This window comes from Ambystoma mexicanum, chromosome 2p (assembly GCF_040938575.1).
Source record: "Ambystoma mexicanum isolate Mex_15411 chromosome 2p, UKY_AmexF1_1, whole genome shotgun sequence".
Lineage (NCBI taxonomy): Eukaryota > Metazoa > Chordata > Amphibia > Caudata > Ambystomatidae > Ambystoma > Ambystoma mexicanum.
The window spans coordinates 942687282-942708683 of record NC_090923.1 but is presented as its reverse complement, the minus strand read 5'-3'; the positions used below and the strand labels follow the sequence as shown (position 1 = coordinate 942708683).

Sequence of the window (21402 nt, the reverse complement as noted above, 5' to 3'; positions counted from 1 at the left end):
TTTTGCCTGAAGACTGTGATGGCCAGAGCTGCTCCACCCCCCTGACCTCCAAAGTAAATTGTGCGACCCTCATGGAACACTGCAACACAAGTTGCAGTGTAATGCAACTTGAATTGCACTGCAAGGTCTCGGCAGTTGCAAAGAATGCGGGTTCTATGTGATATAGACTGAACGGAAAAAAGACTAATTTTTTTTTCTTTTTTTTTTTCAGCCGAATTTGTGTCCTTTAAAATGCTGAAATGTGACATTTTCAATCCCTCCAGCCACCGGAAAGGTGATCCTGCCCCCACCTTCTCCCCCCTAAAATTTCGGGGTTGTACGCAACCCCTCCCTGACCCTGCCGAACCGAGCACATTCTGCCTCGGCTCCCATACAGTCACGCCAACACTCATTTACCACCCCTGCCCCCTCGCTTCCCCACCCCAAACATTCCCACTCCTCTCCAGCACAGACCCGCACTCACTTCTATATCTACATACACACACCCCAGTAAAATCTACTTACCCCACTAGCCGCACCTTCCTTTGTCTGGACGCCGCACCTTCCTTTGTCTGGACGCCCCTGTCAGACCCTGCGGTCAGACCCTGCGCGCACCCCTGTGTGGCAAGGGCAGGACAGTTCGATGTAGACCGTTTGATTTGGGAGGCTTTCTAAATCGTGTTTTTTTTTTTTTTTCTTAATTTTTATAAAAACAATTTCTTCACTCCACGCCAGAATTTACAATTATTAGATTCTTTGCAAATACACAGACTCTGCTCTCTGAACCCCTGCACTGAGCTGTGCATAAGGTAGTGATCGGGCAACCTGTCGGAAGGTGGCATCAGGACTATGCTTGATCATCGGGGCATAATGCAGAGCCCAAAAAGGATGGTCAAAGGTTCCTTCACCTCTTCCCCATCACAGGCTGAGGCTCTGCTCCGCTCGCTCTTTGCCCCTCTAGCCCCAGTCTGATGGACAAGCAGGGGCGGCGTGTTGAAGGGAGGCATCACGTGCTGAGTGACCCCTCCCCAGGGCCAGGCTAGAGTCCCACACAGCACTACTACTGCGTGAAGACTCTGCTGTCGACGGGAACAACTGGAGGCAATGAGAGTCCCCAGGAACAACCCAGGGGCAATTGACAGTTCTTGGGACAATTGGTGGTGTGGGGCAGAACTGCAGTCACTGAGCAATGGTGTAGGATGTGAGGCAAGATGTGGCATGGGGCAATAAGTGACTCGTGGAATTCCAATCTTTCTAATGGTGCGGCAGAATTCAGATGGGGCATGGGATAATGTGCAACATACTCTAGCGATGATGTCCCTTAAACCCCTATCACATCTACCCTCTAAACACGCCCCTCCCGCTTAATCCCTCCATCGACGACTCTGGCATCCCACACTCCGTGCATGCAGTCCTTTGGTATATGATGTGAGGCAGTAACGGACTAGAGATCTTGGAGCAGGTGGTATTTTTTGGCATTGGCCTGGGTCTTGGTGGAACCACATGTGTTTAAATGCAGAAGCTGATATACATGTTAGATGCTCATATGCATCATGTGCGCGATCTGATTGTCATCGGCCTAGTAGGATTGCTGTCTCTGTCTTCCCTCTGTTCCCCCTACCTTACCCTGTCGCGCCTTGAAACACTTGTGTATAGGTGCGATATAAATGCCTTATCATATATCATATCATCATCATTGGCAACCTAATGATGAAGGGATTTCCACGGTCTTGGAATTCTAGACGGCATCTACTGGATCACTCGCACTATCTGAACTCAAGTCCTTGCACAGCTCTGTGATGCTCGGAGGAGACCGCGTTCGTGAAATCCTACTCCATGTATTATACCCGTTTCAGCCTCGTTTATTCTCCCCTGGAAGTCCATGACTGGGGAAAAGGATGTAATGCAGATGGCTGCCAATGCATCAACTAGAAAAAGAAATCGGGTGGTCCAAGGTGTCGCATGTTGAGAAACTGCAACCAGGTACTAATGTTGAGCCCATTTAATTCACAAGAAACAGCATCACTACTGTAGGGTTGTCTGGTGACTCATGTCAGGCGGGACACCATGCCCCAGCACAGGCTTTCATTTCTCCATGAATTAATTGCCTTCTGGGAGTTGTAGTGTTGGGTCACTTCAATTGAATAACGTGGGCAGTAGTAAAACCAAGGGGAACCGAAAGGCCAGGAGTGGAGTGAGATGACCCTCATGACATGGGAGGGATCTGGCAACCGAGCACTACTTGGATGAAGACCAATCGTGCATTTGGCATCCTCTGCATTTCAGTTGAACGTCCATTTCATGACAGGTCCTCTAGTGTGTGGACTAGTAGATGTTGGTGAAGGAACAAGATATATAAATAAACAAATAAATGAACAAATGGTGACACAAAATATAACATATAGAAGTTTCTCATGGATTTACACTGTCTTCAGATTTGACGGTGAGGAACTATGTGAATTTCCAGATGTCGGAGGTGTTGCCATGTCAGCCCAGAGTGTGTGAATATCTATGGTGGTTTTTGTGGAACAGCGGTAGTTGTAAAGATTCATCTATGAGAGCTAAATTTCATTTAGAGGCACGCCATAGAACCGCTGTGGGGATGGTTCCCAGTTCTCCTGTGTGTAGTCGCCGAGCCACTGAAAGATGCATGTGTTTCTGATGTGCAGTCGCACAGCAAATGAAGGATCTGGGAGTGATCAATGGGTCCTCCGGGCCAGGGAGAACCTTTGCAAATGTATGCCAAGGACAAGAGTCCCAGACCATTTGCAAGGAGCAAACGGAGAAAGACTAAATCACCCAGAATACCCCACTTACAGATAAAACCCCAGAGTGGATCTGAGAAATAACTACACATTCCAGGGCAGCAGAGAATATTGTGAAACCCTAATCTGCCCACAGAGGTACCTTTGCCACCCAAAGGCGACAGTTATGAGAGACCTGCACCTCTCTCCCTTTTAACACCTGAGGTTATGAGAGAAGCATTTATTTATTTATTACATTTGTATAGCGCACAAACAGCCCTTGGGCATCGAGGCGCTGTTACATGTGGGGAGCTTAGTTAATGGCTGGGCACAGCTGAGAAATGCATTTACATGTTGTACATTGATACATTTAGGGTACATAGTCGATATATAAATACATTTTGAAGTTTATCAGTCTATGCTAATGAGCGTGGCGAACATCGGGTAAAGAGCGCAGTTTCTATGGCTTTACGGAATGTCATGAGAGATGCCTTGCCTCGAAGGGTAGAAGGTAGGGCACTCCAGTGCGAGGTAGGGGAAGCTGGCGCCACCTGCTCTGGTTCTCTTTACCATTGGCACACAAAGCATGTTGGCGTAGGGCGTTCTAGTTGGTCTTGTGGAGGTGGAGGGGTGGATCGTTTGCGATGGGTATTCAGGTGCGGAGAGGTGAATGCACTTATGGGTCAGTGTCAATGCTTTGAATATGATCCTTTCTTTTATTGGGAGCCAATGGACTGATTTCCTGGCAGCCGTAATGTGTTCTCTTCTGGAGATGCCTTGAGCTGCGTGGTGCGCGTTGTTCTGGGTGACTTGTAGTCTTTCCAAGTTTTTTGTGGATGTCCCTAAGAAGAGTACATTTCAACAGTCTACCCTAGAGCCAGTAATGGCTCTGGCTATGTTGGTGCAGCTCTCTTTGGGGAGAAACGGCCTAGCTGCATTAATTAATTTAGCATGGTACGCTGCAGAGGAGGAGATTACATTGACTTGCCTGTTCATGGATAGGTTAGAATCCAGATAGACTCAGAGGGTTTTGACTGAGTCTGAAACTGGGCTTTTAATAGTCAATAGTGAAGTTGCTAAACTGTGTGTCAAGGTTTTGAAGTGTGTCAGGGGATCCTAGGAGTTCTGTCTTGTTCGAGTTGAGGCATAGTCCGTTGGCTGCCATCCATGCCTGGATAGTGTTGTTGAGAGTGGTGGAGTCTGTGTCATAGTTGCTGGTGAGGGTGAGGAGGATCTGGGTATCGTCCACGTATTTGGTGTAGGAGATACACATTGCGTCAAGGATGAGGAAGAGTGGGTGAGTAAAGATTGTTGTAGATTGTAGAGAGTGGGAGAGAGGCAGGATCCTTGAGGTACTCCACATAGCATGATGGTGGGTGAGGCGGAGGTCAGGTCAGAGAATACTTGCATGGTCCTGCCTTGCAAGAAGGTGATCCAGGCCGTGGTGTCAAGGGAGAATCTGGTCGTGGAGGAGAGGTGGTGGCATAGGACTTTGTGGTCTATGAGGTCAAATGCCGTGGAGAGGTCAAGGAGTAAAGGTAGGGATGGTTTGCCTAGGTCTCTGGCATCGTCCATCAAGTTTTTTAGTTCCAGTAGGGCGGTTTCAGTCCCGTGCCTTGGAGGACTCTACTTCTTCCCCACACTACAGGGAGTCTTCTTGTGGAAAGGGGAATTCGTAACCCAGCAGAAATAATCTCCTGAAGCCAACACCTCCCTCCAAATCGATGGCAGAAACAACCACATGATACACAAAAAAGCAACGTTTTTCCAAGCTCTGTCCTACTAAAGGACTTTATAGCACACCCTATAGCCTGCTGGTTACAGGAGACCGCCAGAGTGGACTTCATGAAGGGGGAGTCTTGCAGCCAGCCAGAAGAGAAGAGGCAAGACGGCAGCACCAATTGAATAGCTTGAAGAATCAACCAGCAAAGACATTCAAAATGATGGATGACCTTGTATCCCAGTCTCCGCCACTGAGCATGTGCAAACGGAACACCCGATCTTCCAAGTCACTCCCAGAGAAGCTATTCAGTCTTAAGCCCCATATAAAGGCCAAATCCCAGGACATCAGTGAAAGGGAGTTTTGGGGTTGGAGTGCTGTAGAACTTCCAACACGAAAAACAAAATGGGTGATGGATGGAAGGTTTAGAATTAATCTTCATCTCTTGCAACCCGCAAGACCATCGTTCTTCGTCTGCCAAGCCACTGCAAATAGGGAAGGACCATATGCAAATCAGTCTGCGTCCCACCCCAAAAGGGGCTGTCCAGCCCAAACTGCTTGGTCACATCCCTTCTGCACGAGACAACAAGCATCCCCAGACATGTTTTGGCCTCATTGGGCATCCTCGGTGAGGAGTAACTTGGGTCTCTAGACCCAGCGGGCGCAGGACCCACATCTGGGCATACCGTCCCAATTGGGTTGATGATGGCAAAAATAAAGAGGTTTAGGCTGTAAGATTTAGAATTCGATTTAAACTCTAGCATTGTTCTGGCCAACCCTCCAGACCATCGTTCTTTGCCTGCCAAGCCTTCCACTCATCACTTTTTGGGAACTCCTAACAAGGACTTTGGATTGGATGAGGCACGCAACAGAAGTGAGTAGGGAGTAGCCTGGAAAGTAGAGCATGTTGGAGTGAAGGAGGAATGCCAGAGAGTGGAAAAGGATAATCCCTGGACAGCAGAGGAGGGTGGAGTGAAAGGTAAAACCCTGAGATTGAGGAACGCAAGTGAAAAACAAGAGTGGCGGTAGGGGGAAGAGAGGGGCATCTGGACCATGGAGGAAGGTGGAAGAGGAGCATACCAAAACAGAAGAGGGTGATGGGGACAACTTGCCCTAAGAAGAGAAGCTGTTGAAAGGGAAACCTTTATCCCCAGGAGGAGAGACATACGCGTGGCCTGCCACAAAGGCATCAAACAGAAAATCAGACTGCGGCCAAAGAGGAGGCAGTAATAGAAAAGGTTGAAGCCAAAGAGGGATTGAAAAAGAGGAGGAAGAAGCCCAACCAAAGTGAAAGTTGGGTAAGAAATGTAAAGACTTATGGCCCGACTAGGGAAAAGGAGCGACAAGCCAGCATAGTGGCCTGATCAAGCCCGGGCGCATTAAAACCATGTAGAGCCATCCTAACAAAACAAATGGATCATTGAAACATGATTTGATAGTACACCTTTGTAATGCCTTGTTTCAGTGCCCCACTGCCCCTCACCCCCCAAAAGGCCTGCCTACGAGCACCACATGCATGCCAGTGGCAGTAGGTTTTGGGGGAGGGGTGGAGTACAGCAGGGCCCTTAACAGCTCTGCAGAAGCTGTAGCCATGAAGCAGCTAGGTCTCCTGCTGTACAGCAACCTGTGGCCCATCACCAGGTGCAGCAGATGGACTGTGGGTTATCATGGTAGTCAATAGCTCGCCTTCCACGTTGGGCCGCAGACGATATAGGTAGAAGTGCAGTTAAGGAGTTCCTAGTGTAGGCATCCTTCTATCAGTTGGCTATTGGGTGTCGCTTGCGACACCTAGAAGCCGAAATGAGTGCATTGGAGTACAGATCGGGAGGAATGGCGCATGAGCAGGGACACCGAGGAATAGGGACCGAGTGTTTGAAGGTGTTGTTTGGTTATGTGCCCACCCATTGCCTGCCAATGGCCATGCAAATCCATATGGCCATTCCCACCCATTCCCGCCTCTGCCTGCCCAAACCACCTCCTCATCAGAACTCTTTGAGCTCGCTTTAACCAAGCCTTACTATCGGGCTTTGCACTCAGTGTTTGTTCAAAGCAGTCTTCTGAGAGTTAATGACTTAATTGAAGTTGGAAACCAGCATAATAATAAAAAATGTCTTACCAGTCCTTCCTTCAGCCACTCGATTTATAAACACTCTGCGTGTCCTTCACTGAAGTCCTGTTTCAAATAAGCACTGACAAAGCCAACATTAGTGGCTTTTGCATGCGTTTTAAGCTTTTGTCAGGCACTGTTATAAGATGCCCATGTACTCGCACCATTTTGCGCCAGCTAACAACAATGGGTAGGGAATACCACTACGGCTCTGCCTGGCAAAGTGCCTTTCCCATGCTTACACAAAAGCCCAAACTGTTGGCATTGCCAGTGCTTGTTTTTTTGGCAGGGGGAGAGGGGGAATGCAACAAACAAAACTGGATTTAATGCAGTCATCAGAAGTGTCTCAGCATGCACTAGTTTATGGGCAATTGGAGCACTGTTGGGACGGCAAAGGGGATTGACCAACAGGTGGTCTGTTTCCCTGGGGAGCACTGGTTTCCTTGATTACTTCACATAGTGTCTTTGGATATTAATTTCTCTGAACGGCAGGTCTAATAAAGATCCGAAGTTCCATGTCTTTTTGAGATAGATGTCTGCCTCATCTTGTTGAAGCGGAAACATTCAACCCGGGTAGTGGAAAGAAAACCTGTACGACGGGCAGTGCCGCCGGTTTGTGCTCGTGCTGGTGTCTGTGATCGGACACGTGAATGCTTTATTTTTTTCTGCATCTTCTTCCATGTGGAAGAGCTAACCCTACTAATGGAGCCTTGTTTAACTCTACAGAAATGGAAGCCGTCTTGCTCTTGATGGTGCTGTTTTTCTGGTCTTGTGCACTTTCTCGGGGAGGGGAATCCTATGACGCAAACTCGAGCAAAAGATGCTATTTTTGCTCCGACAAAATTAACTCTGGAAGTGGCTCCAAGAGGCCACGATACTAACTCCAAAAACAGTGATTTTTCACACCTAGTAGAACACATGCCTGGACAGTCAAGGGGCTACTCTAAGGAGGGTACTGGGTGGTAAAGTTGCATTAGTACTTTGAATTATTGCCATTGTAAATAATGGTACAGTAGAGGGCCTTAAACACTGTTACAAGACCTAGTGTTTCCCAACATTCTTCATTAATGATCGGTTAGCCCCCTTATCCAACATTCCTCCTTGGCAATGCCCACTTACAGATTCCAAACCACTTCCCCAACTGTTGTATTTTATTGTTTTGTTTTTGTAATTTTCCTATATACTAGGGAGGATGAGTTTACTTTTCATGACATGACCAAGGAGCACATGTCATGTGACCAAGGAGGGGTTCTTGAGGAAAACATAGGTCAGGGGACCCTGGGACGGAGTTGGGCAGTGGGGCATTCCTGAAATTTCATCTTTATTTCCCACTCTTGTTTGCCCACTGTTGGGTTATCGGGAGTAGTTACTGTGGTGAACCAGAAGAAGGTGTCAGACTAAGTTGTGACCTGACCAGGGTGTTCAGATAAAATCCTCTCTAGCCCTACCTCTATGATGGAAGCTCCCTACCTAACAAACTAAAACTAATGGTGCTGGTCAAATGTCCCAAAATAAATTGTCCTTAGTCCAAACCCCTACTTAATATCTGACCCTAACACTTAGAAAAAATGGAACAAAAATACATGACAGAGCAATCGTTTTTATCGTTGGACTTTGCTTGGGCCCAACTACTGGGATCTCTTTGTCAAGAAGGTTTTACAAGTTCATCAATTTTTGACAATGCGATCTTCCAGCCTCTCTGCAGGTTCTAAATGCTCAGTCTTCTTTACGTGTGTCCGCTACGTTCCCTTCTTTATATGGTAAAAAGATCTCCTTAATGCAAGGCCACCATTTCTGAATTGGTTTTTGGAAGTGTTTGTGCTTTTGGGTTAGAGTATGGGACCCCTCCAGGATTTCTCTATTCCCAGAGTTTTCTCAATATAGTTTATAGTTCAGGGCTGGCCAAAACTCTCTGGCCCTCTGATTGGCTTACTTCAGCTGAGCCTCAGTTTGGCATCTGCCCATTTCCAGTGTGCTGGTTTTCCTGGCTACCGTAAATGTCATCCCTGGCCTTGGATATAGCTGTTCGCCCCTCTATGCAGTGTTACCGCTTCAGGAGCGTTTGCTTCCTTTGCTCTGGCATGTTCGGCAGCTAAGGCATGTCTAGTGGTGATCAGGGATTCAGCCTCTCCACCGCACTCTGGTTTCGTTGTCAGTTAATGGGCCCTAGGCCCACCAGGGCTTTTGTGTTGTCGCGCCACCAGGTGAGACAGACTCTTTATCGTCTCTCTTGACTTTGTCTTGTTTGCCTCTTCGGACACCAGCCTCCTGGCATCTTGCTAGCGATTAGCTCACTCTCCACCAGTGGCGTAACACAAAATGTGGGGGCCCCCCCTGGGAGCCATGCTGAGGGGGGCCCCCCAACTTGGCAACAAATCACTGGTCGTGCCTCACTCTGGGCCGGCATGGATTATCACACTTGCGCAACACGCGCAAACGTGCTGCTGAAGGGATATGTCGCACACTGCAGTAGGAGAAAGATATACATGTGTTTAAACGCGATATACAGCACACTTTCTAAGAAATTGCCTAAAAAGCCAGTGTTTGCAATTGTTTTGTAGGGTAATACCAATCCAATAGATGAAAGTCACCAACAGTGCACAGGAACATTAATGCTTTGCTATTAAAAATGCTATGCCATTATGAAAACATGTCCAACTGCCTGCACAATGTAGACCAGTGTAGACATGTAATAACGTTACACTAGAGCATGCCAGGCCACATTTAGACATACCTAGACTGGTTGCACCAAAATGCCAATCGAAGCAATTACCATCATCAAGAAGACTACACAAATTCAAGCCTGTGGCCCAGTGGAGTAACTTTGCTGAAAATGTTGGGGGGACATGACATCTTAAGAAAAGGGGCCCCAGCCAAATGAATGGGGACAAAGTGGTGTACCATGAAAGTTGGGGGGGACAAACACTCCTGTCCCCCCCCCCCTAAAATTATGCCCATGCTGTGGCCTCTAACAACAGAGCCAAGCACTTTAAAATCTGCAAGGAACTGGTCAATCCTGTTGCAGTCTTTACTGCTCCTGTTTCCTCCCAGGCCCTCTGTATAGCTCTGTCATCTCACTTCTCTGCTAAAACTCAGGAAATACCGTCCTCCATCTCCTCTTCCTCTCCCTCTCTCGGACCCCCTTAGGCCATCTCTACCTCCCTTCCTCCTTACTCCTCTTTCTCTCTGACATCTGACGAGGTTTCTAGACAAGTTTGATCTAAAGTGTCATCCAAACAGGTGCTGCCCTGCTCCTCCAGAACCATATTGACATCCTCGCTCCAGCCTTGGCCGATTTCTGTAATCACTCCTTTGCCACTGAAACGTACCTCTCTCCCCTTAAGCACTCCCTTATGCACCCACTCCTCAAGAAGCCGTCTGCCGATCCTGCCTGCCTGGCAAACTATCGCCCAATCTCCATCATCCCTTTCCTGGGCAAACTGTTGGAAAAGCTGGCCATCTCCCAGCTTACTCTCCACACGGAATCTGTTGGTTGTCTCCATGACCTTCAGTCTAGCTTAAGAGCAGCCAGAGTCACGGAAACTGCTCTCCTGAACGCCCGTGAAGATCTACTCTCCAACCTTGATTCCAGCATTCCTTCTGTCCTCATCCTCTATCTTTTGACATGGTGAACCATGTCATCCTGATAAATCGACTCCATGAGTACCTGGGCATCACGGATCAGGCCCTTGAGTGGCTGACCTCCTTCCTCTTGGACAGCCCCTCCCAGGTCCAACTTGGTGCCTTTCTCTCTGCTCCATCCTCTCACCCTGGTTTTTCAACCTCTACTTTGCCCCTTTTGCCCACCTGATCTCTACATTCTCCTCTAACTTTCAGTGTTATGCAGATACTCTGCTTTCCTTCAGGCTCCCCTCACACTCCTCTCCTCTCTTGCTCATTCCTGACTGTATCTGCGATTCAGATTTTGGTGTGCCTCCAATGATCTCTGCCTAAATGTCAGTAAGATGGAGATCCTTCTCATTTGGACTCCTACAGCTGCTTTCCCCTCTCTCACTCTGGCCGCCCGCCTTGGGCCCTCTTCCTTAGCCATCCTGTGAGGTAAACCACCTGGGTGTCCTCTTTGACTCCACTCTCTATTCCTCTCCTCACATCTCGGATGTGGCCAAGACGTTCCACTACCAGCTGCTCCTCCTCAAAGGCACTCTTCCCTTTCTCACTTCCCCCAGAAACTCACTGTCTCCAGAGCCCTGGTTCTCTCTAGGCTGGACTACTGCAACAGCTTCTTTCTCTATCTGCCTTCCTCTACTCTCCACTGTGATGCTGGAAATGCATCGGAGGGACAGGGCCTCTGTATCCTTGTCCTTTATTGCTTTTTACCGTGTGTTCTGTCGTGTTTCCGCGCAGGAGTTCAGGTGGGACTCCTGGCGGTGCAGGTCTTTCTTTTGGTTTGGTGAACGGACCCGTGGGATACCCTTATGGCACCCATGGGTGGGGGTAGAACCTTGTGTCCCTAGTGTATGTTTTTGGGCACCTGTGGGTGGCCCGCAGAGCAGGGTATGGGCTGGTGGCAGCTCCATGCTGAAACTGACAGGTGCGCAGAGTGTCCTCCATTTTGGGATACCCTGGCCCTGCCATTGGGATCAGTTGATTCCTGATGGAAAACAAGATGGCCCCGGTGGCCTCTTGCTTTCTATTACCCATTACCTTGTTTTCTCAAAGTCCTGGGAAGCCCTGACTCTGTCCCTTCCCCCTGACTGGCTGTTGGGTGGAAATGCCATATATGGTGTTGTTGTGAAGGCCCGGCCAGACTAGCTGGAGCCTTCCCGGTGATGTATGTTGTGGGTACCTCCTGTGGGTGGGACCTGGGTGAATAGAGTGTGTGACGAATGTGCATTCTGTGTTGTGGGTGTCTAGTATCTGGTGGTTGACACAATGACTGAGACAACCCTGCCCGAAACCGGTATGAATGCAGCTTGGAGTGTTGAATGGCTCAGTACTTGTCCCAATACACATAACTTGTTGTGAGTGTCTGGAGAGAAGTGAATGGCCTGAATACCTCGTGTGCCTGATTGGCTGCCTGCCTGCATGAATGCCCTTAGTCATGATTGGATGCTTGAGTGTGACCCAGCGGAATAAATGGGAGATCAACAGTATATCTGGGGACCTCACACTGCTAGGAATCGTGTTCAGAAGCTGAAGTCCACTACGAGTAACTGGAGTAACTGACGCTTGACCTTGAAGCCCTGCTGGACGAGAAGAATGTGTTGCGCTCCTTCACAATCTGAAAGCTGCTGTGCCACCAAGGACTGTCCCAGAGAGGACCTGGTAAGGCGCCCTCTTCCCGAGCTACGAGGGACCCTCGTGCACAGCTGATCTTTGCCAAAGCTCCCTGGTAGACAGACCTACGACAGGCTGCCGACCCGAGATGGGGACTGCCGCAGAATCTCAACGAGACGCACTCGGACTGTTGTCCGCCACTGTCGACGACCGCCGTCGCCGACCGGAGCCGCCGTGTTCCTGTTTGCCTAAGAACTTCCATTGATCGGACGCTCTCGTCTGCATCGTCACCCGCTTGTCTCCCGCTGGAGAGGGCCTGACCGTCGACGCGCCGAGGAGCATCCACCGGTGGGTTTCCCACCACCGAGACGCCGACGACTCAACGCCCTTGCTGGGCCACAGTTCTTCATCATCTCTTTGCGGTCCAGAACTATCATCACCGAGGTGCCCCGCACGCCTCTTCGCCAACGCTCTGTCGTCGACGAGCACCGCTAGGAACAAAGCTGTCACTTCCCTGCCGTAGTTCACCCTGTTCCCCGTCGGACGTTCGACCCGTGACTCCTGCCTTAAAGGGAGGGCTCTCAAGAAGGGCCGTCGATTCCCCGACACCAAACGCCGAGGTCCTCGACACCTCTCGACAATCCGTGGCTCTTGCCTGAAAGGGAGTCATTCAAGATGGATCGATCGACGCATCGTCGGAGACCTCTACTCCACCAGGTACATTTGTGGGGTAAAACCTTAATAGGAGGAAGTAAGACTATCGGACAATATATGGACTGGGCTTGTGCAATATGCCTTTATTTACCGCTTGCCCAGGTAGGGGGGGGAATCTCCACACAGAACGTGCCTAGTGGTAGGGGTCAGCATTCTGCCTATTTTAACCATCTTACGTTCCTGCCTATCTCTATTGCTGGTTTCCTCGTTATTAATCTGTGTGACATTTTCACCGTACAGTTGATGCACTTTAATGAGATTGGTTGACATTAGTGGTACCACTTTAGAACTGTATATATTTATCATTATTGACTTCCAAGTACAAAGTTCGTTATTGTGATCGTGTACATACCTTTGAATATTAATTGTATAAAGACTGTGTTTTCCGTAATAGGACATTCCTTTGTGGGGGTTCAGGGACTACACTGTACTTAAGAACCAGCCTGCATCACCTCCTGAGAAGCTAGGCCTTGATTGCTCGACCACGTACCAATAATAGAGAATCTTGGCTGGGGTCCAATGTGCCTCTCCTCTACCATATAGAGAGCGGAAGTACAGACACCCCTACCAGTCTTTACATCCACCTTCTGCAACTAATCCAGAACAGGACTGCAAGACTTATCCTTGGCCTCAAGCCCAGGGATACTATCTCTCCAGCCCTGAAATCTCTCCACTGGCTCCCACTTGCTGCAAGGATCAAGTTCAAGACTCTTTTCATTGTCCACATGGCTTTCTGGGCCTGAGACCCGCACTACATCCAACGCTCTCTTCCAAAATATCTTCCTTCTGGAGCCCTTCACTCAGCTACCTACAACTCTCTAAAGGTTAGACGCTTCTCCAGGCAGAGAGTGGTGGGTAGATCTCTCTCCTCTGCAGGTGCCTCCCTCTGGAATAGCCTCTATGCCCCTCTCAAACTTGAGCCGGACCACCTAAAGGTCGGGAAGCAGCTCAAAACATTCCTCTTCTCCTCTGTTTTCTCTCTCCCTCCCCTGCTGGCCTACCTGACCTACCTGTCTGCTGTACCGACTGGTGGCTTGGCTACCCTCAGAGTCTCACTGAGTCCATACTCTTTCTTGATCAGTCACCCTTGCACTGCCTCTGGGCCTACCATGCACTTAGGGGCTGTAACTGTAACCCTACAGTCCCTTGTTCTCCTTGCACTACCCAGAGCCATGCTGCCCTGGCTGCACTCACTCAGAGCATTGCTGCCCTGTTTTTCCCCTCCCCTCTCCCTTGCACTCGCCCCCTCCCTTTCCCCTTGCACTTCTCGTTCTCACACTTGCACGATCTGAATGACACAAGGCCTAGTAAGATCGTTTGTCTTGTCCTCCCTCGATCATCCCTCCCTCATTGCGCCTAGAAACACTTGTGTACAGGCACATTATAAATGACTTATATCATATAATTTGATCAGATACCCAGAAAAATATACAATGCTGCAGTAAGAAATGGCTAGACTGGCAGCACCCAAATGGCAGGTAATTCACTTAGCAGGACTGCTTTATCAGAAATGCCCAGTTTAAAAAAAAAAAAAAAAAAATACCAAACTGAGGAATGACTAGACTGGCTGCACCAAAATGCCTCTCTAGCCACTAATACCACATATCATGCCTGCTTAGCCTGGACATGGACGGCCATTATGATTTGTTGCACAATCCTTCACGTCCCTCTTCCTTGTCCCAGAGTTTATGTATGAGGCAAAGGCTCTTTGCCTCATAGGTAAGTACTGGGATGGGGAAGAGTGGGACTAGGAGTAAAGAAGATTACAGGTAGCTAAGTCGAGCATTACCTCCATGTACCTCTACCTCATCCCAGTACTTGTGTATGAGGCAGAGGGCCTTATACATAAGTATTGTCTCATACACACTGGGACGAGGAAGAATAGGACTAGGAGTAACGTGTAATCAAGGCATTAAACACACATATTGGTGCCACACCATTGAGTTGACTGAAATTCTGTGCTATGTTGACTCGACCTGACTGACCTTCAAGCAGTTGCCAGACAGAACAGGACACAGATGTTAAATGGCACCTGGGTTTCGCTGTTAACAAGAGCCCAGCAATTGCTAATATAAAGCATTTCACTGGTAGTACCTGCATTCAAATCCCACATTTTTTAGGCAATTGAAATCGTGATGTGGGTTTAATTCTTGCATGCCAGGGGAGGGATTGGAAGGGTAGAGGGGGAACAGGAGACCACTCATTCTTACAGCAGTCCATAAGTGGGTGCTTTCAACCTTAAAGGAGAGGGTTAACTGCTTGTAACATTGAAGCTACACTAGAATAGTATCATTAAAATGCGTAAAGAAATGAAATGCCCCAAACAAATACATTTGCCCCTCCCCCACCACCCATGAAGTTAGTGCCTCTCCCAACATTTGAAGGGTTAGCCCCCCGAATGTAGGTTTTGTTGCACCCCTGAACGCAAGCACACACCATTCACCATATACACACACACACGCACACCCAGCCATCCATACATTAAGTGTGCATTCTTTCAACATACAGGCACACCCAGACAGCCATCCATACATTTAAGTGTGCACCCTTTCACCATACACTCGCACATGCACATGTCATGGGGTTGAGGCGAGCCCTAATACTTCAAAAAGCAATTGGGCCTCATTACAATTATGCCGGTCTGGAAATAACGGTGCCGGTAAGCTTATCGGTACCGTTGTTTCCGGACTGGCATATTACAGCTCTACAGGCGGTTGCCATCCCGCCCGGCAGGTCAGACCTGCTAGGCAGAACGGCACGCACCTGCAGAGTTTTCACAGAAGCACCGGCACCGTTATTAACGGTGCCGTTGCTTCTGTGGTCCCTATTCCTATAGAGTCCGATGGAAATGGGGACTTGCCATTTTCCGGCGCCTGACTTCCCGGACCGCCGGGGTTGTAATCCCCTGGTGTTACCGGGAAGTCGGGCACTGGTAAATCATTATGGGTCCGGCGGCAACCTGCTTGTAGCACCGGCACGGTTACCGCCAAACCCGTAATGAGGCCCATTGTTTCTTTTTGAAGTCACTCTGACTTCATAAAGAAATATTTCCGTTAAGGACCGAACTATAACAAATAATTTCTTTTTGAAGGCAGAGTGACTTCAAAAATAAACAATTTATTTTTTAAGTCGTAGGGCTCCTCCCTCCCCTCCCCCACCCCATGACAGGGAGGCCTCCAGCCTGGGGTCTTCCATGTCATGGGGTTGGGGAGCCCTCAGACTTCAAAAAGAATGTTTCTTTTTGTAGTCACTCTTCCTTTATAACGAAATTATTTCCGTTACAGAAATCATTTTCTTTATGAATGCATAGTAAATTCAAAAAGGAAAAAAAAAATTTTGAAAATAAATTATTTTTTTTTTCCTCCGGTGGGGCCCCCTCCCAGGACATGTGCTGGCAGGGCCCTGAGCGCCGCGGGGCTGCGGAAGCCCCTGTTACACCAGTGCTCTCCGCGCTACCGCCGGCTCCATGGTCTAGCATAACTCCATGCCTCCAGGACGTCCTCCTGTCAGACTCACTTCTGCATATGATTCCCTCTATCCATTCCAGGTTCCTCATTGTTTTATGTACGTCATTACAAACAAAAGGGGTGTGTCGTTCCTCTTTGACTGTGGAGTTCAGGCGAGACCCAGCATTACCTGAAACCAAAGAGATGGAAGAAATGTCACTAATTGGAAAATCCACAACAAACCGTCTTTCCGATTCCCATGCAGGCAGACAATGTATTCTGGACAGGGAGTGCCTTACAGGAATGGGAGTCCTTGTCTCCAAGAGGGGAGTCCCTCCCAGTGAGGTCCCACTTTTCCATACCGCTAGGGGAGGGTCTTGCTTAGTGGTCTCGCCTCCCTAGCCTCAAAGGCGTGGCGCCCCTCTGGGGAGAAGGGACAAGTAATACAGATTTGTCAATTACCCATAACAATGTGTACCCTGGTATCCATATTAAGCCCTGGCGGCCTGGGCAGCAAGAGACGAAAGTCGGGATTAAGATTGCATAGTGAAGAGGCCAGACCCTCACCCAGGTGCCCCACTAACTGGTGGTTTAGGGATCTGTGCATGTGTATGGTGGAGGCCGGGCTCTCTAGCATAGAGATCCTGGATGGGAATGGTGATGATGGGGTTGGTGCAGGGCCCAGGGTGCAGTCGGGTGTGTCCAGTGCCGCCTCTCTATAAAAATGGCTACCCTGGAGTTCATTGTGGCAGCTTACAGATCTGCAAGGGGACCATAGTTGCTGACTTTCTCGGGAGTGAAGAGCTAGAGAACCAATCCACAGACGGCAGGTGAGCAAGGTGAACATGCAGGAAAGCAAAGTGTGGGGGTGGAGGGAGGGAGTACCAAAAGGAGAATGAAAGATGAGGAGCTTGTGTGAAAATGCCTCTGAAATATGAGCAGCAGAAATTAAAGGAAGATGTCAGACCAGAAGGGAAACGCTGAGAGGACAGTGGGACAGGAGTGGGAATGTGATGGGGGAGGGTGGAAAGCAGAAGTGGAGAAGAGGCGGCCGAGACCAAAGCAGGAGGAGGAGAACAAATGTATCATTGTGCATTTGTAAACCTCGTAGCGTAGGCTCAGATGTTCCATTTCATACGTGCGAAGCTCTCGCCAATTAACGCAAAGTTGCCCCAATCGACAACTTGTGTCTGCGCTTCAACAAAACTCGGACAGATCCTACTGGTCTCTCCATGCAACGTTGAACATTGATTGGAGATGTAGGCAATGTAAGGCTTCTTTAGCACACAGGCTTTATTTTTTATTTATTTATTGTGCATTTGTAAAGCGCTTATGCATAGAGTAAATTGTGTTTCAAAGCGCCCACACAGCAACAGGGAATGAACATGGGACTGAAAGGCAAATATAACAATGAAGGCTTGTCAGCATTCAGAGCGTGCAAGTGCAGAGGGAGAGAGGGAGGGATGAGGGGGTGGGTTAAGTGCTAGGAGTAACACCGAGTGAAGTGCTAGCGAGTAAGTTGCAAGCAACTGTTAAGTGACTGGCAAAGATCACTTGGTAAGAGTGGTCATTGCCAATCGATAAGTGCAGGCCTGTGATAGCACAGGCCAGTGTGCGCCCAAGGCAAGTGGTGGCAGTGGGCTGGGCTTAAGGCGATTAGGAATGGGAGGCCAGGGCTCAGGTGGACACATAAGGGCCCTGGTCACCAATCTCTGCGACCGTAGGATTTAGCAAAGGAGGGAGGGGGTGAAGGAGGAGGTGAAAAGGAGTCTTGAGGAGCTACCAGAATTTGAGGAGATCCGTTTCAAGACGAAGAGGCAGGGGGGGGCTGTTCCATAGGAGGGAGCCTGCCAAGGAAAGAGATTGTCCACCAGCTCGCTGGCTATCTCGAGGACTAAGAGTTTTGCTGATGGAGCAGTTAAGAGTCTGGTCCTTGCTAAGAACATTGCTCTGGGAAACCGGAAGCCATGCTGCCTGTTGAAAGTGGAGGACTGAATTGTGCATATGGTCTTCTAGCCACCATTGAAAGATTCTCCTTTTGCCTTTAAGATGATGAGGGGTCATTCCGAGAGTTATGGGAAAGCTTCCTACGCCTCGGACTGATTGTGTTGAGATGGAAAGCCCACTGTCTGCACCGAGTTCACCTGCATTTACACTGCATAGCTTGTTTTCTGTGTAGGGCATTGATTTCTTTTAGGTTTCAATAGAACATTCTTAATTATATTATGGTATCTTCCAGATGTGACTGAAGACGGTTTGTTCAACATATTTGGGCTACCAGGCCTCAAGTGCCAGAAAACGATTGCATAGAGGGGAGTCAGATCTGTAATGGGACTATACATCAACCTCTTGCATTGAGCCAGGGAAGCAAATGATCGATGCAGGTGGTGCATGCGCACACAAAGGGATGGTGGGTGGCTACGGGCTCAGGGGGCAGCACGACTTAGCAGAACACTGTTCCGAGGGGCGCTTGGGCCTGGGGTATACAATATTGCTTTTCAAATGAACTCGTTTTGAATGAACACCACCATTCCTTTGCTAAATATGTAGTCGCATATTGGAAGCTTTTACACATGTGCGTTGGGTAACCTGGACTTTCATTGGGGTGTATTGGTGTATGGCAGGGGCGTTGCTAGGGGGGGGCTATAGCCCCTGATCTTTTGGTTGTAGCCCCGGATAGAATCTCAGGAGCTACAGCCAAAAGACTAGCTAGCCCCCAATCCCAACAGTACTGACATCAGCTTAGCCCCGGGTCTTTTCCAGACCTAGCAACTCCCCTGGTGTATGGGACAGGAAGGGGCGCATTCAGGGCGAGAAGGTTGGCGTGAGTTCAGGGGCTCCTAATGCCCCCTCTTCTGTAGGAAGGAGATTGGAGGCGAGCCAGGCCTGGGGATTTCAGGGGGTAAGAGACTACCAAAACCTTGCTGAAAGGAGGCAGAGAAGTTCTGACGATAACTGGGGCAGCAACGCATCAGAGTAGTCTGCAGAGTGGCAGACCAACGGAGTAGCAAAATGAGGAAAGTTATAGTGGCGGGGAGCTGGCTAAGGTTTTCAAGGGGACCATGAGCATTCAAGGGGGAGGGGTCTGGTGTGATGTGCTGGCGGGAAGCAAGCCTGGTGAGAAGGGGAGAATCTAGGGCACTTTTCAAAATGAGGTAATGACTCCATTTACATTGAAATCAAGGGCCAACATATTGATGGCCATGAACAAGCCCAGGGCATCCCGTGCCAGAGTTTGCAGAATGGCCGGACTGTCCTGGGAGGATGAGAGTTCCAGTATGGGCAACATCTCCTGCAGGGATTGGTGGGCCGTTCAATTAGAGGGAATGGCAGTTTGAGTGGGGTAGAAACCAGTGGAATATTGTGTTTCAGGAAGAGAGTCCGGGGATACTGGCACTTGCAGGTTTTGTGGACACTGATGGAAGTTGGCATGCAGAGAGCAAAGGTTACCCTCAGTTTGGCTCAAGCTTCTTGTGCCCCTTTCATCCTCGGCTGTACTGCTTTCTTGCTCTCCCTCCCCACACAACTAGCCAACTAAATGCCTGTGCATAGCCCCATCTCATGCCGTACCTGTCCCCACCATCTAGCAGGGACTTGACCACCTCGGATAACCGTGAAGGGCCATAATGCGCACACGCATAATAGCACCTCCCATTTTCCCATACTTTGGACTTCGGTCCCTCCAAGGGCGTTCAACCTACAGCATTGGGACCATACCCATGGTGAAAGGCGCTACACAAATGACACAATGAAATCTGGCAAATGAATTCAAACAGCAAGGCACTATTGGCAACCTCATACATGTCCTGCTTACCTCCTCTGCAATTGATATGATAGGTGATTTATAAGGCGCTTGCTACCCAGAGGTTTCTAAGCGCGGACCCAGGGATCGAACCTGTGTTGCTCTGTCGTCTTGCTTCCATTTGCTCTACAGTCTGCTCTCCAGCCAGCCATACAAGACATATGGCAGTGGCATATGGCAGTAGCCGCTGGGCACCTGGTGGAGATAGTCTCGAGAGGATTGCTCACGGGCAGCGCGCTCACCATGTTAGCAAGACTACGCATGAAACACAGGTTCAATCTATGGGTCCGTGCTTCTAAACCTCTGCCCTCTGCGTATTAAGCGCGTTAGCAATAACCAATTACAGTATTAATCGTGCATTGCTACATATAGGCAGGGGGCTGCCCCATAAATGGGCATTCTAGGTAGATCACTGCCTCAATGTACCAATACCAGTGGTATTGTAGTCTTCCAATATACTGTAGTGTATTTAAAAAGATGAGAAAGATATCACATAGAAGTTATCAATTGGCCGCAACAGGGTTAACATGGGGTGCAGAGTAGCGTTGAAAGGTCATTGCATTCCGTGGAAGGTTGATGTAAAGTATTGGTGCGGCCCTTTGCTTGGGGTTAAGCAAGGTGGTGTACTTGGTTAGAGGAAAAGTGTTTGGGGGGGGTGCCTGGCCTTGTACGCTGAAGCGGACTCTAGACTGGTGTGCCCAGCAGAGCCTGGTCAGCGTGCCCCTCCACTGTACAGAACTCTAATTGAGTGAGCAGCTGACGAGCTGCTCCTGGCACCAACAGAGTGGGACTGGAAATACGCTATAAATTAAAGCTGCCCACTGTGATTCCATGTGTGACACTGAGGTTTTCTGCTGCTTGCACATCTCAGCGGGTTGGGAGATGTTTGAGTGGGCAGCAGGTGTTGCCCAAACTGGTTATGCCTGGACTCTGCGCGGTCTCTCTGTCCTCATCTGACCCCTCCTGCCTTTTTTTTTTCTTCTCCAGGGCCACTCAAGCTTCATTACCCACTTGGACTGGGCCAGTGACAGCAGCTGCTTTGTCACAAACTCTGGCGACTATGAGATTCTTTACTGTAAGTACTGTGGACCTGTTTGTTTCGTGCAATGTTTAGGGTGGCCCTGGGAAGGTGGATGTAGTGTGCCAACATGGGATGCAATCGGGCACATTCCGTGTTATGTCCTGCAGGTTTAAAGGTTGGTTTGGGCATAGTTTCTGATACTGCAATGTCCAACTTTAAATACACCAGAATAAATGCAAAGTAATCGCACCTCACGACAGACTTGTGCCTCTCGTATACGAGAAGCAAGGACCTTTAAAACATCTGTATAAATAAATGGTCATGGTATTGCGATGTTTTAGTTTGGTCCAATCACAAAGCAGAATACGATGGCTTGCTGCAACTATGGTCATCCCCGTTGGTGGAGCAGTGTGTGAAAGGAAGGAGAAGGAGGACTCGGCCAATGATGGAGAGAGCTGTGATGTCGACAATTTGCCAACATGGCAAAAGGCACAGGTGGATTGCAGATGAGCGATGCTGTGCAGCCCTTGAATTCAGGTGTGAGATGTTGCAGGAATGTAAAGCCTCTTACACAACAAAGCGAATACAGCTGTTGTGATTCAGGTGCGCTCGCACACATGCTCATGTGATT

The 21402-nt window shown here is 49.0% G+C and overlaps 1 protein-coding gene across 4 annotated transcripts in view; it reads left to right on the top strand.

Annotated features, from left to right (window-relative positions):
- EML2 (EMAP like 2) overlaps positions 1–21402 on the top strand; it is a 511359-nt gene that overhangs the window by 461353 nt on the left and 28604 nt on the right. For all 4 annotated transcript variants that reach the window (XM_069644710.1, XM_069644712.1, XM_069644711.1 and 1 more), the window contains one exon: positions 20738–20825. In XM_069644710.1, the coding sequence (XP_069500811.1) occupies positions 20738–20825 (88 nt within the window). The remainder of the gene's footprint in view (positions 1–20737; positions 20826–21402) is intronic.